This window comes from Branchiostoma floridae, chromosome 1 (genome assembly GCF_000003815.2).
Source record: "Branchiostoma floridae strain S238N-H82 chromosome 1, Bfl_VNyyK, whole genome shotgun sequence".
NCBI classification, from domain to species: domain Eukaryota; kingdom Metazoa; phylum Chordata; class Leptocardii; order Amphioxiformes; family Branchiostomatidae; genus Branchiostoma; species Branchiostoma floridae.
Genome location: NC_049979.1, coordinates 25,863,273 through 25,885,402, shown reverse-complemented (window position 1 = coordinate 25,885,402; position 22,130 = coordinate 25,863,273). Strand labels below are relative to the sequence as shown.

General features: G+C 38.6%; 1 protein-coding gene across 50 annotated transcripts in view; it reads right to left on the bottom strand.

Annotated features, from left to right (window-relative positions):
* The window catches only part of LOC118404010 (nesprin-1-like), a 68,216-nt gene extending 46,858 nt beyond the window's left edge, over positions 1–21,358 (bottom strand). For 10 of the 50 annotated variants that reach the window (XM_035806156.1, XM_035806076.1, XM_035805791.1 and 7 more), the window contains exons 1-5: positions 21,170–21,347; positions 4,363–4,490; positions 2,843–2,938; positions 1,379–1,411; positions 623–706 (exon numbers count right to left, since the gene is read on the bottom strand). In XM_035806156.1, the coding sequence (XP_035662049.1) occupies positions 623–706; positions 1,379–1,411; positions 2,843–2,938; positions 4,363–4,490; positions 21,170–21,275 (447 nt within the window). In that variant the 5' untranslated portion in view covers positions 21,276–21,347. Of the gene's footprint in view, positions 1–622; positions 707–1,378; positions 1,412–2,842; positions 2,939–4,362; positions 4,491–21,169 lie in introns of all 50 variants that reach the window. The other 40 variants (XM_035804526.1, XM_035804650.1, XM_035804965.1 and 37 more) reach the window with 11 other exon arrangements.
* Positions 21,359–22,130: the final 772 nt, after the last annotated feature.

Genomic DNA, 22,130 nt, shown 5'->3' with positions numbered 1-22,130 from the left:
AAACTGTTCTATGTAATAAAATACAGATGAGTAATTCACACAATGATTTCTTACAAACTGATAAATGCAAAAATGCACGTTTTGTGTCAATCAAATATGAATTGGATGGACACAAAAATGAGTAGCTTTGCATCTTTTAAGATTTTTTATACATGTATATACATACTGTCATGTAAATACATCAAATCAGTAATTAAGTGACATCTAACACTAGTTCACCTTTATTAGTGGGATAACCAATATTGGATTCCATTATCTTTAAAAACGGTATTTATAGCGATATCAACTTGCAGACCATGCAATATTTTGAAAATGACTGCAATATTTTGAAAACATTTGATACCACAGTCCACATTTGTAAACGACTTGACAGCTCCAAAGAGCCTGTTTTTAAGAACAACGAATATAGGTCACCCTTGGATAAAGGTGAACTAGCATAAATCACAGCCATATTTTGCAAAACAATCTTTAATTGTTGGTAAGAAAAACTAAGTAAAGGGGGATGTACATGTCCAAAATACTGTACCTCAATCATGTTAGTAAACACAAACCGTTGGGCAACGCCCCAGTACAAGGTCAGAGAGGTCAGAGGTCAGACAGTTGTTAATCCCAACAGACTTACCCCATTGTCCTCCAGGTAAGCCAGCGATGCCTTGGCATTGGTGACCTTGTCAGACAGCGTCATGTCACGGCCCTTTCTGACAGCCTGTGGTGCGGACAGGAACAACAGTACGCTGGGTCAGTCATGGATTACATGATTGTACTACGATGAACGAACAGTTAGGCAGTGCCGAAATAGCATGGGAAAGGTGCAAATGGCGGCTTGCATACTACAAAATGTATAAATTAAAAATAATATTATGATTCTTTTCAGAAGCAGCATGAAATGCATTCTCTAAACCTTTTGTGAAGCCACCGCCATTTAGCGACTTTGGCCCATGCACAACTTCTGCAACAACAGCCTCCCTTTGGTTCCTTCAGCTTATATATCAGCTTAGTAAACACAGGTACAGTCAAGCCTATATTAGCGGCCACCTTTGCATTAGCAACCACCTGGACATTGGCCACTTTTTGTCAGTCCCTTGAATTTTTCCCATTGACCTAAGCATTAAGAAATAGTCTATATAGCGGCCACCTGTCTTACGGGGCCATGGCCACACAATTTCCGGTCCCGTAGATACAGAAACACTGCCTTGGGTGGCCACTATATACAGGTTGATTTGACTGTACAGTATAAACTACCAATATTGAGTGGCCATCATATAACTAAAAAGACACATGAAACAAAGCAAGACTTTTAGAAGTAATGGGGAAAGAAGAAAAGGCTTGTGAGATTCCTGGTTGCATACGTGTTGCGGCATTAGTTTGTGAAAATTACCTGGACACCTGTCCCTGTGTCTTTGTCTGGCACCTAAGAGACAGTATCATATCATAATGTAAGATTGACAGACTTATCTTAACCTGTCACTTGACCCCCCCTAAAATATCCCACAAAGAATGCAAAACAAATAAGATGCAATTATAGGAAGCAAAGGTGTAACTAGCAATTTGGTGGCAATAAAAAGTTACTAATCAAGTTTTACAATCATCTATGTTTTGTCAATCCTTCTTATTAAATATAATGATATTACATCAAAATTCGTTAAGAAATGAAAAGAAAATATAATCAAGTCTGTCTGGATTTATTTGAACATAAACTAAAAGCTGTCATGACAATCTGATTTTTTATTTCATTGCTCTTTCTACCAACTGTGCTTATATTTCAATATGGTGTAAGGTAATATTACTATGATCAAAAATATTTTAATCAATGATGTATAGCAGTTTATACCAAGTTTACGCCAAGGGAGTTTATACCAAGCACTGGATAGAAGTGATCATAACAATAATATTTGAGAAAATTATCCATCTTCACATGATGTACATTTGCATCTTACAGATGTACATTGTGTTTTGCTACACTAACTACTCTAAGGACTGGAAACATTTTGCATTTGAGGTATCAAGATGGTGATGCTAATTCTGTATGATGTAACCATATAAGATAACTGTGACCATAATCATTCATGATGCAGTCATCCTGTCCTCAGGGGATACTGACACTGAAGCTGTGTGACTAACTGATCGATGGCATGATCATGATGAAAGCTTTCACCTTATACAGCTACTGTATGTTTGACCTTGTATTGTTTATGAACAATAGAATCTATGACCTCAACAGTACACATTCACATGATGCACCAGAGACTTAGTGAGAATTGAGCTTCTGGTCAGCAGGATCAAACAAGTTTGCAACAGCAATAAGATACATGAGGACAGAGATTTTTTGTAAAATACAATGTACCATATCTTTACTCTGCTGAATGTCATTGCTTAAAGATGTTAAATGTTAAAGCCAAAACTACGGAAGCATCTTACTTATGACTTTAAATAAAACATCTTAGAATCTGTTGGGTTCCTTTTTAAAGGGGCGTCAAAAGTCGAACTTGAAAGCGTTCCCGAAACTTGAAAAATGGCATTTACACAAAATTTTTATTCAACATTATACAAAATACCTGTATCTCAAAAAGAAAGTTATGCAGGTTAAGTAAAAAAGTTAGATCTGAACAATATTATGCATTGTTAACTTCTGACAGACTTCCTGCAACCTATGATCCACTGCTTACTGAGTTACGTGTTCTATCTGCATAACGCGACATCACGACAGCAGCGCATTGATTGTTCATTCCTTGACAAAGACTGGAGCTGTTCAGTCAAAAATTTGGGTGAGTCCAATTTTTGTGTTGGATAGTGCAGTTCAACTAGTTCAATAATGGGTAGAAATTATTGTCTAAGAACATACCAGTTCTTCCCCAGACAGCACCTCCAGCAGATACAGCAGGTTGATTCCATCCTTCATCTCCTCAAACAGGTTGAAGATTGTGACAGGAGGGTTGCGCTGTAACAACAGGAAACAACTATTTGTAAACAAAGCACTAAACTCCTGAAGGGGGTGTTATTTTTCAATAGATTGACAATACATTTGTAATTTTAGGAATTAAAATAAAAGTAACAAAAAGTATACTACTTTATTGACAATGACAATGAAGTTTTATTGATATATGATAAAGTAACAAATAGCATAGATATTGGACAGTTTCTCTCGTAGCACACTTAAAAGCAATGTCCAGCAATCTCAAACTTTAGGAAAAAACCAACACTGAGACAGGTTTTATATAAACTTGAGATGGGAATTCTCATCTGCCATCTTCCATTGAGATGGCGTGCAACCTATCCTAATTTCAATAACTGTAACTGCTGAGCCGTGTTTTCAAAAGTTCAACACCAGCATTTACTGCAAAGAATTAAATGTTGAATGATGAATTAGACAGTTTAAGAGAAAGCATTATCTGCTTTGTACAAAAACATCCTTAGGCTACATGTAGTACCATGGGGCCTGAATTTACTGCAGCCATCCTCATTAAATGTTACAGTTTACAGTTGTGCCAACAAGGTGACCCCTTGGGCAAGGTCACTTTCTAACATTTTGTACATGTACAACTGTGGATGGACCTTCATGATATTTGGTGACCAGATGTCAGAAAGACGAAGGTCAAAATTAATGAACGGACATGGACTATGAACGCTGAGCTATTGCTCTACTATTGTTTTGTACCATGTGTAATGATATTATGTTGATACATTTATTAGGACTCCATGTAATCTGTATCTCTGTTATATTTTATCTGACCCTTACCTTCCTCGTGACCTCAATGAAAAGTGGCCTACATGCCAATTTGAACTTATAATGAATAAATAAAGGTTCAAACAAAACAAAATTTGATGGGCCTCGTAGTGGATTGCTATGTTTTCTCGTGCCAGGATTCTCGACCATGGGACATACATTGTAACTAAGAAAGAGAGGAACATTGACAGATATTGATTATGCAAATGAGGACAACACTTACATTATAAATGTGAAAATGCTATCATTCCATAGTGGTTAATGATTGGAATTTGATACTTTTGGCAATTCTAAGTTGATTAAACTATGCAGATAAGGGCGTCATTCAAGTATATCTGGAATTTAGCTAGAATCTTATTATAATAGCCTTTTTGCTAAGATAGGAAAGTTATTTATCTCCTAAAATGTAAAATGTTTCAAAACATGTTGCTAACTTTTGCATTGATATTGTTCACAACAATAGCTTTGTCATAATGTCTCAACAGGTCACAATATGGCAATGGTTTTATGGATGCTGAGCCATTACTATCAAGACAAGACTTGATTGCATTTAATTGACAGGATAGGATAGTTAGCAACTGTTAACTATATATCAGATTGACAAGATGTTATACTATGTGTTTGAAACACGTCTTTACCTTGGCCAGGTATGAGTTTGCCCAGTTGGTGAAACACTTGGTCTGCACCATTTGGTCATCTTTTAGGTCAACGGTCATCAAGAGGTCTCGAGCCACTCCGGACACGTCCATTCTCTCCACAGAGGAGCCTATGGGCAGAGGGAAAGATGGTGTTAAACATGTATTTTTTGATTCTCGAACAAGAAGGACAGCTCTTACTTATACAATGTATATATGTAGCATCCTTAAACATAACAGTAGGGTGTTTGTCTCAGAGCAAAGAGGCCCTGGGTTTGAGTCCGCTGATATGCTCCAACGTTGTGCCCTTAGACACTTAACACAATTTTCCTCGCTTCATTCAGGTGAAATATGAGAGCTTTAAGCTTCGATTAGTGATATACCTCAGATCGGACATGAAACAGAGGTCCTGTGTGTGAGTAAGTGCACACCACTTATAGAAAAGGATAGGGTTCCTCCCCAGTGAGTGAATCAATTAAAGCTGTCCAAATTTGCGTCTTCCCGAGTGCAAATGTGGTGTATGCAATAAGGCCATTTACCGGTAGACAATACAAACTCAGTTACAAACTTACGTTAATAAAAGCGAGATAAACAAGACTAGTGACTGGTCCCTAACAATGCAAAGATACTATTTTGCACCAATAACTTTTGATATCATCACAACATAATGTAATGTTGTTCAAAACTCTTGGAGGTTCGTAGATGTTGACATCAAATGTGTTGCTTACAGAAAAACATAATGCACAGGCCTGAAGCCAGACAGGTGGGCGTGTACCTTTTTCTTTATGTCATGGTAGTAAACAGACCCTGTGGTAGTTTCAACCAAGCATGACAGTTGGCAAAAGCACCGTTTTTAATTTAAGCACAGTCTAGACTTAAGCGGTATCCCGCCAAACCGGCCTTTCAAGTGGTACAATCTAAATGGTCATGCTTCACACCCAGTGTTGTAGTTATAGTGGCCTTAATACTGTAGAGTCCCAGGCTATCTGATTTTGATTTCATTAAATCAAAACAAAAATCACCTAGATTAAACAGGCAGTAACAAGCATCTAAAGGTGCAGTCTCACTGCACTTGTGTCACTACGTTGTTCATTCACTGCGTCACTGTTTTGTTATTTTCTCTGATTTTTCATAATTTAGATAATGCATAATACGTAATACTTCTATGTGTATATGTGTATGACTTCGAAGACGACAAAATACACAAAAGTAAGAAAATTTGTTATCGTTGAAATTTGTTGAGTATCTTTCAAACCCCACAGTGACGCAAGTGTGACACAAGTGCAGTGAGAGTGCACCTTTAGTATGCTTGTTAGTCTGCCTTATTTACGACAACAGCTACTGTTGGTAAACATATTTCAAGTGGTTCTCTGATTTTAGGGGAAACCTTTTCACCACATAGTTTCATCATAAACAATTACAACTTTCCTTAAACTAAAAGGTATTAGATTATTTTTTAAGGCAACGTAACAATAAATACAGTTTCTGAAGTGAACTCCCCTGACCACCTTTCAAAATAATGCAATTACTTTTCAATTTCGGTATCATGTGAAATTCACACCCTCAATTTTACAACCTACTGTAAACTGGCATGTACAACCTATAATAAGATAAACACCATAAACTAACAACTCTGTACCTATATGATCCAGTTGAACTGGATCATATAGGTACAGAGTTGTTAGTTTATGGTATGCTAACAGATAAGCCACAATAATGATTCTCTTCCAGGTTATGTTGGGAATCGTATTTGGAGGAAACATTGAAGATTTAGAAGTTTGTTGACTACTGGTTTTAGACATGGTTTTGTTTAGTTAGATACAGTCGCGGCCACTCAAGGGACTGGAGAAATATGGCCACTATAGAGAAAATGTTGATCAATTGACCATGAGCAAGCAACACATGATTTCAGTTCCCACTAATCTTTCTCACCAAGTAACATTATCTCGATCCGTAAATTCACCGACAAAGACTAAGTCTTGCACTTTAATGCTCAAGGCATGCATACCTTTCTGCTACCGCCAAAATGACCCTGTCAGGAACTCCAAATCCTCGCAAACTACAACTTCAAAGTCGATGCAGGGTGACATAAGGCTGCAGTATGGTTGCAACAGGCAGTGTTTCTGTATCAACGGGACCGGAAATCTTGTGGCCGTGGCCGCGTTGGACAGGTGGCTGCTAAGCCTATTTCTTAATCATTACGAATCCAAGGGACCGACAGAAAGTGGCCACTATAGCCAGGTGGCTGCTATGCAAAGGTGGCCGCTAATACAGGTTTGACTGTACTTTTTTTTTTCTGTTGATTTGCATTTCTATATAAAGCAATGCAAATTAGTATTATCTTCATTAAATGTTTCCCTGCTACACAAGCCGATTTATTTGCGTCTTCGTTTTATTTTTTTCTGATACAACTACGAGGACAATTACATAGAGTAATCTCTGACATTTATTTCTTTATTTATTGGTTTGACTGTTCAGCATGCACAACCAGGGCTGCCCAACTAGCCCGTGGCTATTACAAAGGGCTAGCCCTGCTGACATTGCTCCATGAAGCCTTTTGTGAATGTGACATTGAAACGCCACACCTCTGTCAAGCCATATTTATCCACTACTCCACCCTCTACAAAGAATGTCAAATTCACGAAGCACGAGGGCTTTCATATACAATGCAGTTTTCAATCCTTCATACCCTTGGCTTATTTTTGTCTGCCTTATTGCGAGAACGTTTATTTGTTCACTAGTATGCAAAACAAAAAAGAAAAGAGCTTGTTACTACATATAATGTGTGACTGTTTAGATATCTTCAAGACGTCAATGAGATAAGTCCGTTTATTTTTCGTTGAAGCCTTCATAAATTGAACCTTTCACCATTGTGTAAAAGGCCCCAAGTTATGTCGATGACATACATGTGTATGTCCATTCAAAGTAGTATCCTCAAATGCACTATCTCATTTATACTAAGAGCACGAGTTATGTATTATTTAAGCTTCAATTCAGCCTTGTTTTCAATGAGGCTCCCCATAGGGAAGTCATGTTAATCCAATAGTTTCAGGTACCCCAAATACAGCTCATTAGTCAGAATAGCCTTTTGTGACCATGACAATAAAATACCACACCTTTGTCACACCACCATTGGTAAAGGATATGATTATATTATGATAGTGTTAGAATATCCAAAGAAGGATGTTTGTACAGTTAGATTCATAACTCTACTTTCATTCACTCGTGGCTCAAAGCCTAAGCTTAAGTGATCAGCTTTAGCAAGAGCTAATACAACTGGGAAGTTACTACATTTAATAGCATGTTACTAACTGTAGCCAGCATTTTAATATAACATTTCTGTCTATTTTGTAAGATCTACAAGTTTTACATGTATACATAATTATACACTATCATTAACCTTAAAGTTTATAAGTATGCATATATGGAATTTTTTTTTACCTCCTGGAGAAATGTATTGATTTGAATATTTCTAAATACAGGCTGTCTTTTGCTGTAGCTTTTGAGTTTAAGTTTGTAAGTAAAACTATTGAATATGATGAATCAAATATCATCACCAATGAGATACACAAACTGTATGACATGCACTATTTGTGCGCTATTATATACAAAATCTTTCTCTAAGAATTTTGATTTTCCATTTTTTAGGAATTATTTAGAAATGAATACCCCTTGCTGTATTGGGTACTTTGAGCTAAAACATTGCTGTATGGTGTACAGTCTGAAATGTTGTCTGGTGACCAGGCATGGTCGCTGAAACAGTAGTTAACTGTAGTAATTACATTGCAAATGACTGAACAATTACAGGGCTGGGTGAGCCGTTCCGCATAAACAGGTGTCAAAGGTCCTCTTATCCTATATAATCAAACCCTGCAAACACTTTCATCCAACTTCTTTCTGAAAATGATGTCTTAACTTATTTGAATATTTGGGACCACTATCAGATCATCAGTGAAGATACATAGTTCTCGCTCCAAAAATATATTCTTCACGAAAACGTCACAGAAACACACTGGCAATCAATCAATCAATTAATTAATGAAGAGACTCTTTTTATGCAACCATTGCTTTATTTCCACTGACATCTCAGTGACCATCTGTCAACTTCTCCACCTCAGGGCGATTCTGACAAAAAATGTTGGTGGAAATAAAGCAATGGTTTTTTGTTATTGGGTGGGCCGACTACTCACTCTTTGCAGCCAGGGGCTGAATTGCGAGGAGCTTACAATAGGTGGGGCTAAATCGCAAGAGTCTGGAGCGAGCTGCCATTCGGCGCCACTCAGGTGACCTCAATACGACCAATGGTTGTGTAAAAAGAGTCAGACTCTCTTCATTCAGTGACTTACCAACCCGATGAAACTATTCACGAACTAATCTTACGCTTAAGCAACAGTCGTTAAAGATGAGTATCAAAAATAATAAGCTCACTGCCCATGTATAGAAAATTAGTTATGAAAGAAAGGTTATCATGTATTCGGTAAAAAATCTACCCAAATCCACAGAAAGTGGTTCACTTAGCTAAGTTTATATTTATAAGAAATAGAATTTCCCACCGGCTATAATCTTCAATGTTCTTGTTATGTGAGAAAAGTGTGACACTGTAAGTGTTCCCCCAATCATATAAGATATGGACTCTTCCACTGCTGCCTAACCTTGTACAAATTTGGCACTGAAAGGATAACACTTCAACATGGAAAGCATTGAGTTCTGTGACATTAACTGCCCCATACACTTACGAAGGGTAAGTTCTCGGCCTCACCTAGAAATAATAAGCACAACTCAAATTTCTATAGGCACAACTTCATAGTATGAAGCCTTTTATCAAAATCTTGCAAATTTCAAATCATTGCTGCAGTATCTCTTTCCAAGCTTTTTGACAATTAGAAGGTAAGATGCAAGAAAAGTAAGGGTGAATTGTGATCAGACATGTGTGGGTCGAGCTCCCCATGCCGTAAATTCTTTGTCATTAACAAAGACATTGTCAAAATGTTTGATAATGATTTCTTCTTATTTCAAGCAGAAAGACGTGGGTGTCTGACTTCCAGCAGCACAAGTTGACCCGCACACCTCTGGTTGCAGCTTAATTGCCACGTTTTTTTTACCTTCTCCCTTAATTAACGTTACTAGGTGTTGCCCACAAAGTAATGATCACAATAATTTGAATTTTGTTACACATTCATATAAGATTTTATACTAGATATCTATATATGCTTCGAAATCTGAGTTGTGCTTATTATTTCTGGGTGAGGCTGAGAACTTATTGATCACCCCTCATACTTCCACACTATTTTGCTGACCTTGAAACTGATCTTCTCAAGAATTTCGGACATCACTACCCACAGACACAATGAGCCATGTGACAAGATTGCATTCCCCAGGGAACATGGGCATTACAGGTAACGTATTCACACTGGACAGCCTTTTTTCTTTTGTTTTGTTTTAACAGACAACATCTAAGCTTCGACAGGTGGTTTTTGATTAGTGCTGAACAATCATATGGTTTTGTCCATAAACTAGAGCAAGAGGTCAATTTACCATATTAAAGATCTCCTTCGAAATGATCATAACAAGAACATGCATGGGTGAAAGTAAGCCTTTCGGGAGGTAATATCTCATACCAATTCCAAAAAAAAAAATGATTATAAAATAATGTAGTTTATTTGCTGTAAAAGCTTTGCTTGCATAGTGTATGATATGTTTTGCTGTAAATGGTCAGAGTAAGTTGGATTTCCTTTCAGTTTGAGATCTTAGCTTTTAAGGTTTTGAAAACGACTTGATGCCAATTGATTTACATACTGTAGTACCACCATTAATACTGTTAATGCTTGGAAAGTAACTGACACCACCCCCATAGGTTACATAAATTTCACACCATGATTTTATACAGGAGATTACCAAAATAGAGACGTCATATTTTTCAGAGATGACCTGTCTCGTTACTATTGTGTGAGCCTACAGCGGCGATGAATAATTTAGGCCGCACGCACACAACAGACATTTCTAGAGGGTGTGGTGGTGTAAAACAACAGCTGGGGGGGAGATAGAATACGTGCTAGAATTATCTTTTCAGTCAGCTTTTTCCACACAAATTGTCCAGACATTGCATGAGGTATTTTCCCAATGTTGTCTACACGTTAGCTATTTCACACTTACAACATGACTCACACAGACAAGTTTAGAGAGAAACGCATTTCCAAACACAATTCAGGAACCCGGTAAGCCTGTTTTCCTGGCTTCATGAACGACTGTTAGCCCCTCCCCAATCCGGGACCCGATCCCCCAACGTTTGTTTACGGGTGACTTGCCGTAGTACTCACCTTACTTCAAGCATTACAAGGTCTAAAATGTCTTGTACATTAGATTAGGAAGGGCAATGGTATGTCATGCATAACAAAAATGGTTACTTTGGTGGCTTAGAAAGAAGGAAAAGGTGGAAAAGTACAAACATTCAGTGGGGGTCATTCTAATAGCAAGTCTTGCCCCAGGCAATGTAACTGAAATTTGTTTAAAAGACGCTTTCAAGCCTCACACCTCTAAACATGACTGAAAGGGTGGGACTATTGAAGCCACTGCTCTTAGACAAGTCAAATGAATTTTTGCTCTCGTATTTGCGTGTTATGAGTGCCTTCCTTATTGCTACAATTTCACAGGATTGTAAACAAACTCTTCCACATGAAATCCGACCTTGGTTCTACCTGCACAAACCTGACTACAATGGGAAGCCACTTATTGTCTACACCTTTCATTGTTTCTGATCTTCCCAACACACACCCGCACTTTATTAGACAATCTGCATAGAAATAGCTAGAAACACTAATATGCATACAAATAAGAAGGTATTAAAAAGCCAGACAACATCGAATACCTGTCTGATGGGCGGAACCTGTTCTAGTATGTGTTTCTGCAAAACGACGCAAGGAGGGGAGGGGTGTAGACAATTACCAAGCCTTCACTTACACTGTATAGGTGTCGAAATCTTGCTTGTGGAACAAGTTTCTTAGAATCAGACATTACAGGAAGGTGGGATACTTGACCTTCACTGTGTTCCTGTTATAGAGGAGTGTTGTTGAATCAGCACTCATCCATGAAATTTGTTACAGTGTGCTGCAAACTGAAACATTGGGTGTGAGTCACTGTCTACAACTGGCATTCCAACTGTCGTTTACAATGTCCTTGGTCTCATGGACAGGTTTTATAGCGCTACTTGACTTCAAGATTGACTTTGTAATTCACCGCACACCAGAGGATTACAAACAATGTTGTTCTCAACAAGGCATGTCATGCAAGATCTCCCATTCACAGGAAATTTGTCAAAATGAAAAGGATCACAAACAAGGACAAATTGTTCTTGCACAAACACGTAGTTGGTTTGTCATTGCTGACACCCGAATCTTGCATCAAGAAGGGAAAATGGCAGGGTCCCTGCATTGTGATTTTGTGATGGTCTAATCAGGCATGACTGTGGTGGGTGAAAAATGACCCGTAGCGTCTTCCTTCGGGCTAAAACGGAGAACAGCAACTTTCCTTACCTCGGCTAGCGCCTTTCTTCCTCCGGCCTGACAGCGTTCTAGTCAGGCTGGTCAAGCTGCTGCTCCGCTTCTTTTTACTGCTGCTGGACATTGTGAAGCAGGTGTTGTGGTGAATCCAGGTGACACAAGAACTTCACACCGCCTCACAACTGACTCCAGGAGCCAACAACTTCCAGACAAGCTGTAGTCTGAACCGAAGCAGAGCTCGAGTAATTACCCCTTCCCTTAATAGGAGCGAAGCGCTGGCCACGCAACAATTGGCTGAGCTAGGTAACGCATACAAATGTCATCCCTGGTGTCATCATGCATATTGATGAGATGCAAATGCATGGTATTCACTGGAGCGTGGAAACCTCTCTGCCTCGCATGGCTAGAAAGTGCAGGGACGAGAGTAACTTCATGCGTATTTGTTTTGTGTCTACTCAGTGTTCAAACTTTGAAGAACTTGGGGAAAATGTTGATGTTGACAAGAATTTAATAAAAGTTGAAAACAACTTCCAATCCATGTACTATTTTAGAGACACAGCATTCCTACCAACAAATGGGCATTATCTCTGTGCGATCGGCATGGGTGCACGATTTCAAACAATGTCAACACAGGTGACATCTGTGCCTGGGACAAGAAAAAACAACACAAGTTCCAGTTACCTGAGGATGATTCGCATTGTTTGTACTGTTGGGAAATCAGGAAAGGGGGGGCGTTGCAATTTTTGAATATTCAAAAAGTGGGTGTGTCCCCAAAACGGGTACAAAGTTGCCTCTCAGGCATTTCGGCAGCCAGGAGGGGAGAAGTGAAAGGGTTGTGACCTTTTTGATTCAGGCTGTGGGGCTGGCGGTGCATACCACTCCTTAAGCATTGTTGTAGTTCACTCAGGCAGAAACCTCACCTGAACGGCAACGCAAAGGTGAGATAGGACTACAAAGTACTTAGGTAACAAGAACAAATCAAGTAGACTGTGATCATGCTGTGGGCCAGGATCACTTGACTTTCAAGACAGTTCAGGCCTGCAAAACACACTCTAAAGAAAATTCCCCAGTCAGGACCTGTGTTGTAGAAAGTAGGCCATTTGTACCAGGTGAGACTTAGAGCCAAAAGAAAAACAAAACACTGTTTGTAATACTTAGTGTTTCGCCTCTCTAGCCTGTCAGACGAGTGCATTGAACCCACCCATAATTATGACATCAGACAGACACAGAAATATGCATAGAGGTCAGACTGACACGGATAAGTGTTGATGTATAAATTTGACTGCATTTCCTGTATCTAGCATGACTAAAGGGGAAGGAAAGCCACCAAGAACAATTTCTATCAGACTATAAGATGTAGAAAAGAACATACTCTTAGTAGGTCTGTCAGTGAATAAAAAAGATGATCATGATTTGTTTACAAGTGACTGTCACTAGCTTCGTTTACTGTGATCTGTTACATTCTCAGTCCAATGGCATTATACATGATTGTATAATGTGTTTGTTCAGTCAAATTAAATAGAGAGTTCATTAACAAAGTTTTAATGAGAAAAATAAAACAGACGAATGTTACTAAAAAATTACCAGCATTTCTGGTGTCTGTGAATCTTTAACTTGTTACTTGATAGCATAGCTGTATATGTTGAGGTCAATATGATTACCCAAGTGTATTGTACAATAATCCTGTACCTTATTTACACCTGCTGATTTAGCCGCCAAAGATGTAAAGTGCTGGCAAAGTATTTCAGTAGTGACTCTAGTTCTGAGTGACTCTGTATTGAATAGATGTATTTACGTTATGATCAAACTATTATTAGACATAATCTTGATGCCTACACAGTTATGATTATTATATTCTGTAACCTGACGTGGAATACATGTTGTATGATTCTCTATCTTTTTGTTGTTTTATTGGTTTACAATTTGGTACAAACGAGATTGTTATGCTATTTCCTGAAGCAGGGCAGTGCATCTTCTGAAAGAACATTGAAACACCCCCTGAATTTAATGAAGAACAACAGCCCTCATAAAAAAAGGTGTATTTTCTCTACTATCCAAACTTCGAGAAAAAATAATTCTCTTAAAAGAAGAAAAACAATTAACTTTGAAAGAATTACAATGTTCTGTGTGTTAGGTTGTTATTTTCATTTTCATCATCATTTAGATTTCAAATCTGCATGATCTAATTTTTTTCCAATGGCCATCATTAGAACAAAAGACTAACATATCAACAATACAGAATTAATTTTTTCGGCAATCTACAGAACCTGCTAGGCAATACTCTTGACTTCAATAGTTTATCCGAATCAGCCCGTATCCATCTACTATTAAGGGGTTCACCTTTCCTGTCACATTCTACAAACTGCAGTATCTTACAGTTAACCCAGTCATACATTGTACATACGAAACGTTTTGCAACTACCTTGTAACCTGACTTATATGTATTACTAAATAGCTGTGAACTGTTTGTTCGTCATTTATTTGTTCTTGTCAGTTATCTTTTTTTTTTGAGAGGTGATGTGAATATTAGCATACTGCTAGAGTGTATTACCTCTCTGTCCTGTTTTGTACTTTGATGTTGAATAAATAAAAAATAAATAAAAAAAGAACAAAAGACAAAGGATATCAAAATTGAAGGGAAAAAAGCATACAGTATATAGATAGATTCTAAAGCATAATTTTAGGTTACAAGGCATTTTACACATCACCCTTTACTTTGACTTCAAGGAGGTATCCGGGCCTATGTGTGTTATGGGAAACAGGGATGGGAGTGAGCCAGATTAACTGTGGCTTACTAAGTACTTAGCACCCACTTCTTAATATCCTGTAATTAGACTCTAACAGCAGGGAATGCACTGTGTAAGGTCAATAATCATTAGTCATGTTAGTAGTTCCTAGGCAGAGCAGCTGTCCAATCAGATTGTTTTGTCCTCCTAAAATGGACTGTCTCAGCACTGAATGTTTTAAACTGACATTGCAAGGCCCAAGTCTCTAATTCATGGGTACTTACTAACAGGAAGACTAATTTTCTTGTTGGTTTTCCCATCTAAACAGAAAAGTGTCAGACAGGAGTTCAACTTCAAGCATGGAAACATATTCTCTGAACCTAACATAGTAAAGTTCTCCTGCAAGTCTCTTTGTTTTTACGCTGATCTTGCTATGTCTTTAACTTGGTGTGTCCTACAACCAAGGAAATAATCTATCGTGGCCTTAACGCCTGGACTAAAATACATTGGTAGACACTGACTAATAGTAATTATATAGGAGATAAAATGCAGACTGCTACATGAGATAAAAACAAGCAATGTTATAAAACATTTTTGCTCAAACTACAAAGACTATTGTTTTGAAACAAGAGAAGGTGCTTAGATCAGTTGTTTTATGCCTGATGTCAATCAGCTAAAAATAGTAACAGTTACTAGAAATGATACAGTCGTGCGACTGTTCTTGTTGTTCGTTGTGGGCAACGGTTGTCTTTAGACAGGCAGTCAGGAAGTATCAAGGGAAACCCATGGCGCAGGATTCCATTGCGGTGTGCGCGTGACCCACTGTGATCTTTGGATTAAGACAATTGTGAGTAAGTTGCAGGTCCCCCACTGAACTCCTGGTCACACAACCAGGTCTGAGGTGGTCGCACAATGATTTGGGGGAAAACCATCACCAGAGACTTCTTGGACAACTACAGTTGCACGATTGTTGTACAAAGTAGGTCTAAAGCAGCCCTACGTCTGTAGTAACAACTCCCAGCATTCCTGTTGTAGCACAGCTAATCCTTCCCATAATCCACGTGGGGATTGTGTACAACAGGGAAGTGGTTGGAACCTCCTAGAGTTTCCTTTTGTTTGACAAAAAATGGAAACAAGCTTGAAGTGGACAAATCCGGGCAATTACCTGGATTAGGTTTGGGTTTTTCCCTTGCTGAAGAAGAGAAGAGAAGAATGAAAAGAACGAGTTGGAAGAATGATAAAGCTGTCAAAAACATTTCCTTATTGTTCTTTATGTTACTTTTTGCAATTTTGTGATAATTTTTTTTTGGCCCTGACGCACAAAATTTTTTCTGAAAAAATCCAGCAAGTTAAATTTGTGTGGACTAAGTCACGAATTCTACTATTCAATTTGCAACAGGTAGGGATATATTTGTCCCCCATTTGATCCTGCCCTATCATTCCCCTCAAAACAAACAAGACCCAGTAAAAGGCACAGAAAGAAGTCATCATCATCGTGTACACAGCCCAGGGTTGTAGCCAGCACCTGTCCTTCAGTCCTTTGAAGGAATTTTGCAGCTGGGGACTGAAAAAGTTTTCCCCATTCCGTCCCCTGGGACAGACAAAAATTGATATGTAAAGATATTAAAACAACTGAAACCCATATGTTCTTCTTCGCCAAAACAGATGCCATTGATGCTTATTCCACAAGCAAAATTTGCACCTCAAAATGCAGGAAATAGTGTTTCAGAGGGTCTTGATTTAAAGATGTTCTGGGACCCAGACCCCCTAGAATGACAAGCAACGTCACGCCATGCCTTCGATGCTCGATAGGATTCCCATTCAAAATCAAGGGGACTGAAAATGATTTCAGGCTGGCTACTAACCCTGACACAGCCATTTAAAAACTGTGTGCAATCTCCAAATTGTTATGGTTGGCCATACTTGCGGAGCTTCAGGCATTATTCCCACAACAGGAAATGGCTCTCGTCCAGATCTGTAAAACCAGGTCATCAAGTGACCAAGAGCGCTGTTTTCCGCCTGTCAGAAACAAAAGCAGACTCGGACGAGAATACATGATACATGGGGTCAGTGTACCCTAAGAAAACAACCTACGTAGTATTGTATTCATATATTCTACAGGCAAAGTGGGGGCCAGGGTTTGAACATTACATAGAAGGTGACCTTGGCACATCTAAAGTGAACTTGAAATGTCAGGAAAAGTGGCTGGGCTCCAATAAAAGGGAAACAAATGATCGTGTGCTGATATATGGATGGGGTGACTGACACTGACAATAGTTTGGACCTTTTTGGTGGGCATGATGTCATTATCAATTCTTAGGAGAACAAAGGTGACATTTCAAGAGGTCCTCCTTGAAAGATTTGGACAAAAACACCCATGCAGTGGCAGAGCAAGCTGTGTTACTGAAACACAACCAGTAGATTTCTAGCGAGGACACGCCTCTAAGTCGATTCCTTCACATGCAAAGTACCCAATTACCACGTACTGATCTAGTGGTACGCGAGGGACAGGTATGAATAGTTCACACCTATTGTCTGTTGATTAACAATTTTTCGTCGAGCTTTCTTTTAATAATTTGCTAGTTATTTGGAGTCGAACGTTATATTTCATAATGCAGTAAAGCCGCAATCTTACCTTGTACTAAGATAGAACTGCGTACCGTGATTCTTTTACGTGGGGTGGTTGGTGTAACCTACCCCACTTCCTCACATGAAAAGCTATCTGCCACCAGAAAATCAACACCATAGCACATCCAGGTACAAGGACCGTAAGTTCTGCTGCAGTACCAAGGTCAGACACCAGGGGTCCAAACTTGACCTTCACCTTTAAAGGACCTACCCACATACCAAATATCATGACACTCACTGTCTATCCAGAAGGTATATGTATGCTGACCATAAAATGCCAACACACACGCAGACACACGCAGACACAGACACACACACACACACAGACACACATACACACACACACAGACTTGATTTTGACTGATTTTGAAATAAAAGAGGCTTTTTCCCCTTCAGAAATGGAAAACATGACAAGAAAGTACCAAAATGTGAAATCATATTGTGTGGTAGCTTTGATTGTAACTAATTATAGGAGTGACAATAGTGACGAACATGTAGCCACGGCCACTGTTGCTTCGATTCTTGTTACAAATTAATAGTCGTGTCTATTTTAGAATCATGTCTATTTTAAATTCTAGCCATCTTGATTATTTTTTAACCCATCTTGTTGTTTTTTTTGCCTCTCTCATTAAGTTTGGAGTCTGCGGAGGATGTCATCCATAGATTTACTTGCTCACAGTGGCCTAACTGTAAAACAAATCATCTGCAGGGACTAGGGCTAACTGGTTAGCACTAGTTCCCACTTGTTAGCCACTGGTTCCTGCTTGTTGATATGTCAACAGTAGGCATACCCATCTATATGCAAACAAATAAACAGATGCAGGGTTGGACAAGTCCACTGGCCCTACTGTCCCGGGCAAGTCAAAGTACCCTTCGGACAAGTGCATGACCTATTCCGCTTGCCCGATCGGGCAAGTTAGATATTTCCATGAGTGAGATTTTGATAAACTTGTTACTCTTAACAGTCATAGCATCAGGCAATGTTCAACACAGAAAAATTGAGTCAATAATAAAAGAATCCCATTGCTGGAAGAAGAAATATGTAGAAAATGTTATTTTAATTTCGGGCAAGTAAATTTTTTATGTGCTTGCCCGATAGGACAAGTGAATTTTAGAAAACTTGTCCAACCATGATCAAGAGATGTAAGACAAGAGCTTGGAAACAAATTCAATGAAATAATGTCTTTTTGTTACAAATTCTGTTTGCAAGAAAAGAGATAATTTGAGATATATAGTTTGTATGCTTTATGTTGCTTATTACCTCTATGAAAAATGGATGTATAGTTTTTGGCATGTCTGTTTGTGTGTGTGTCTGGATATTTGTGGTCAGCATAACTCTAGAATTTCTGGACGTACAAATGTATTATTACAATGATATTTGGTATGTGGGTAGGGCCTGGGTTGGGTTGGGAAGATGAAGGTCAAGTGTGCAGTACATGTATAATCAAGGTATAATCAATCATATACTGTAGGCAACTTCTCTATTTTTAGAGAGCCACATTCAAAATGATAATTCAGCATCTAAAATTAAGATATTAAAACTAAGCTAGCATCTTAACCTAAGATTTCCTATCCATAATTAAGAAAAGAAAAAAAAAATGGTTGAGAAGTGCAACAGCGCCACCTACATAGGCTACAAATAGCAGCAAGGAGCAGCACCCCAGTCAGAAGCTCTGAGGAAGATGTCTGATAGAATTTGAAAAATAAGATGGCGAGACACATTACTGGTTGTGCAAAAGAAAAGTCTGGACAATATCCTTTATGATTGAAGGTAAAACTGTACACTAAGGTAAGAATTTTCTCAAGTTTGCAGCTAAATGACTTGCAACTAGAAAGGCAACATTTTCTCAAAAATGCATAATATGAAGCTACTCGCACATAATACTATATATCAATAGGCCCGCCCTACATAATTATTACCATTACACTCACCCTATATAGTATTGTCTGTGTGTAAAAAAAAGTTACATACAGGCTTCGCTATCACAAACCTGTTTTGTTCGTATTTATACTGTAACAGCTCCTACAACAGCAAAGAAACTCCAAGAGCTAAAGGAAGCTTGCAGGATGCAAATCACAATGGAAAAGGATGAAGAAAGACTGAATGCAGCTATAGGACTTTCCTAAGACTATAGATGCAGAACACAGTGACTGATGAATATGCTCATCAAAGGAGTGCTAAGCTCTGATTGGTTCAAGAAAGTTCTAAGCTCTGATTGGCTCTTAACACAAAAGGAAGAACTAAGAAGAACACACCTGGTCCAGCAAAAACAATATGTTTTTCCCTATTGGGAAAACATAACAGTTTACTATAGGAGCAGTGTTAGAGATATACACAAGCACAAGAGATACGAAACCTGAAAGTTCTGTTGCAACTTTCAGTACCAAGAAGACCATAATCCAACTTGTTCTTTATATATCACCCACAGTTTCTAGAGTGGCACTATCCAAAAACAACTACTAGTACAGAAATGCTTTAAAAACATAACCTTGTTAATGATGGTTGCAAATGTAAAAATAGATTTTACAATGCAAAATCTTTACAGGGGTTTTCTTAAAGGCTCTTCCCAGCGATGTTTTGTGTTTCTTGCCTTATAGAAAACTGTTGGCAGTTGGTGGAATTGTCCATCTAACAGTCCAATCACTATGGAGATTGCATACTTGGCTCTTCCATGTAAGGAGAAAGCCGACTACTCGTGATACCAGCTAACAATCCTGGCATTGTTCAAATGCTGAGTACTGCGTACATTTTGTCTCTTTTTTTACGTGTCTCTTTAATTTTTTGTGACCGATATCTCGCTCTATCATAGCTGTGAATTCACAGTTAAGTTTGCTACTGGTACTCTGTACTGATAAACCATTTACTGAACCATTACAATGTCACTTGATTTCTTGACTAAGGGAACAGCTCATAATGACTATCAATTTTATGGATAAAGCTTAACATCAAGTTAAGTTTATCTATAAGCAGGGCTCGAAATACTGGGTGCATGTGCACCCAGGTGCACCCAAAATTGGAGCTGTGCACCCAATTATTTCCTCTGTGTGCACAGGGTGCACCCAAATTTTTTCTTAGGTTTATGTATGTAAAGATATCAAAGTATACTTAGTATACATGTACATCATATTCTTGACATCTAAGTGTTAGAAAGTTAATAAAAATGTCTGTTGTTTAAGAATTTGATAGCTTTAACTAAGTTTTATTATTAGGTTATTACTTAAATTGAAGTGGTGCACCCAAAATTATTTTGGTGCACCCAATTTTTCAAGTTGGGTGCACCAGTGCACCTAATCCCAAAAGTGAATTTCGAGCCCTGATAAGGTAAAACAAGTGTAAAATCAGCTCTATATGGATGTATCTACTACTTGGTATGTAATATTACACAATTGGCCTGATAAAAAAAGTATAAACAATATCATATCCAAATGAATAAATAAGCAAATTAACCTAGTTTTGTGGTGATTTTGAGGACCTTTTTGTTTTCAAATTACAATATTCTGCATGCTTGTATCTAGCACTTGTAAACAGACAACTGTTAGATACAAGACTGGCTCTAGCTGGCCATGGAGCAATTGCCATGAGGAGATAGCCGCAAAAGTTCTCCTCTGGGAACCTGACGGGAAGAGAAAAAGGGGACGACCGAACCTGACACTTAAGAAAGTACTGGAGAAGGGGGTCGGTTTAAAGGACCACAACTTGTAGGCGCCATGGTAGATAGCGATGCATGGTCGGACATCATTAATGGCACCTCTTATGAAGATGAACTGAACTGAACTGTTAGATGAATATCTGACTCACGAGAGATGCATGGTTAGACATTATTATTGGCACCTCTTATGAGGATGAACAGAACTGTTAGATGAATATCTGACTCACGAGAGATGCACGGTCGGACATCATTAATGGCACGTCTTATAAGGATGAACTGAACTGAACTGATAGATGAATAACTGACTCACGCGGGGTCCTGAAGAGCTCCTCCAGCCTCCGTCTTCCCGACGAGCTCCCTGACCTGCGGAGACGAACCCTCCTGGGGGAGGTCGGGGTGAACATCTGTAGCGCCATCCCTCACCGGTCGTATCGTGGTGAAGTCAACACCAAAGCCTCCATGCTGAGCGGATCTCACCTCGCCTTGGCTTCCACCCCGCCTGAAGCTACTCTACCATGTCCGCGATAATCCTGTTTAAAACACAGTGGTCACGGTGCTGGCTGTGTGACACACATTGGGTAGTCAACATGCGCAGACGCAAGAAAGGGACGTTTCAACTACTGAATTAGCATTGGGCCATGTTGATTCGATTATATGGATAACATCAGAGCATGCATCAATTTTCATCCATTTCTAAGAAAAAGTTTTTGGCCATGCTGTAAACCATGCATAAAAATGATCACATGCGGTATATTTAAAACTGATCACATGCGGTATATTGAAAAAAGAATGTCGGAAAATGAATACTAATGCCATACCAAAGTCAAAGAAAAATTGGGAGAACAGAAATCTGTATACCATGTGTTTACACAAATTACAGAACAATTTGTTGTTCAACCTTCCTGATCACTTTTCTTAATGAAGGCAAATTTTCTTTTTGGACATCCTTTTTTCTATTCCGATTCCTTCAGTTTTAAAGTACCTAAGCCCAAAACAAACTCAAAAAAGCATTGCACTTTTCTCTACCGTGCCATCAGTCTCTGGAATGTCCTACCATCACACATCAAATTCCTGCCTAACATTTCACGATTTAAAAAGGCTGCTCGGAATCTAACATGATCATGTATTCTCAAGTTGATAGTTTTTATAATTGTGAAATTCAATGTTTTTTTATCTGACATATATATACATGTATGTTTGCGTTTTATATGTTCGAACCCTGGTAGGCTAGCCCTACGGGCTAAAGGGTATCTGAATAAAGGAATATGCAC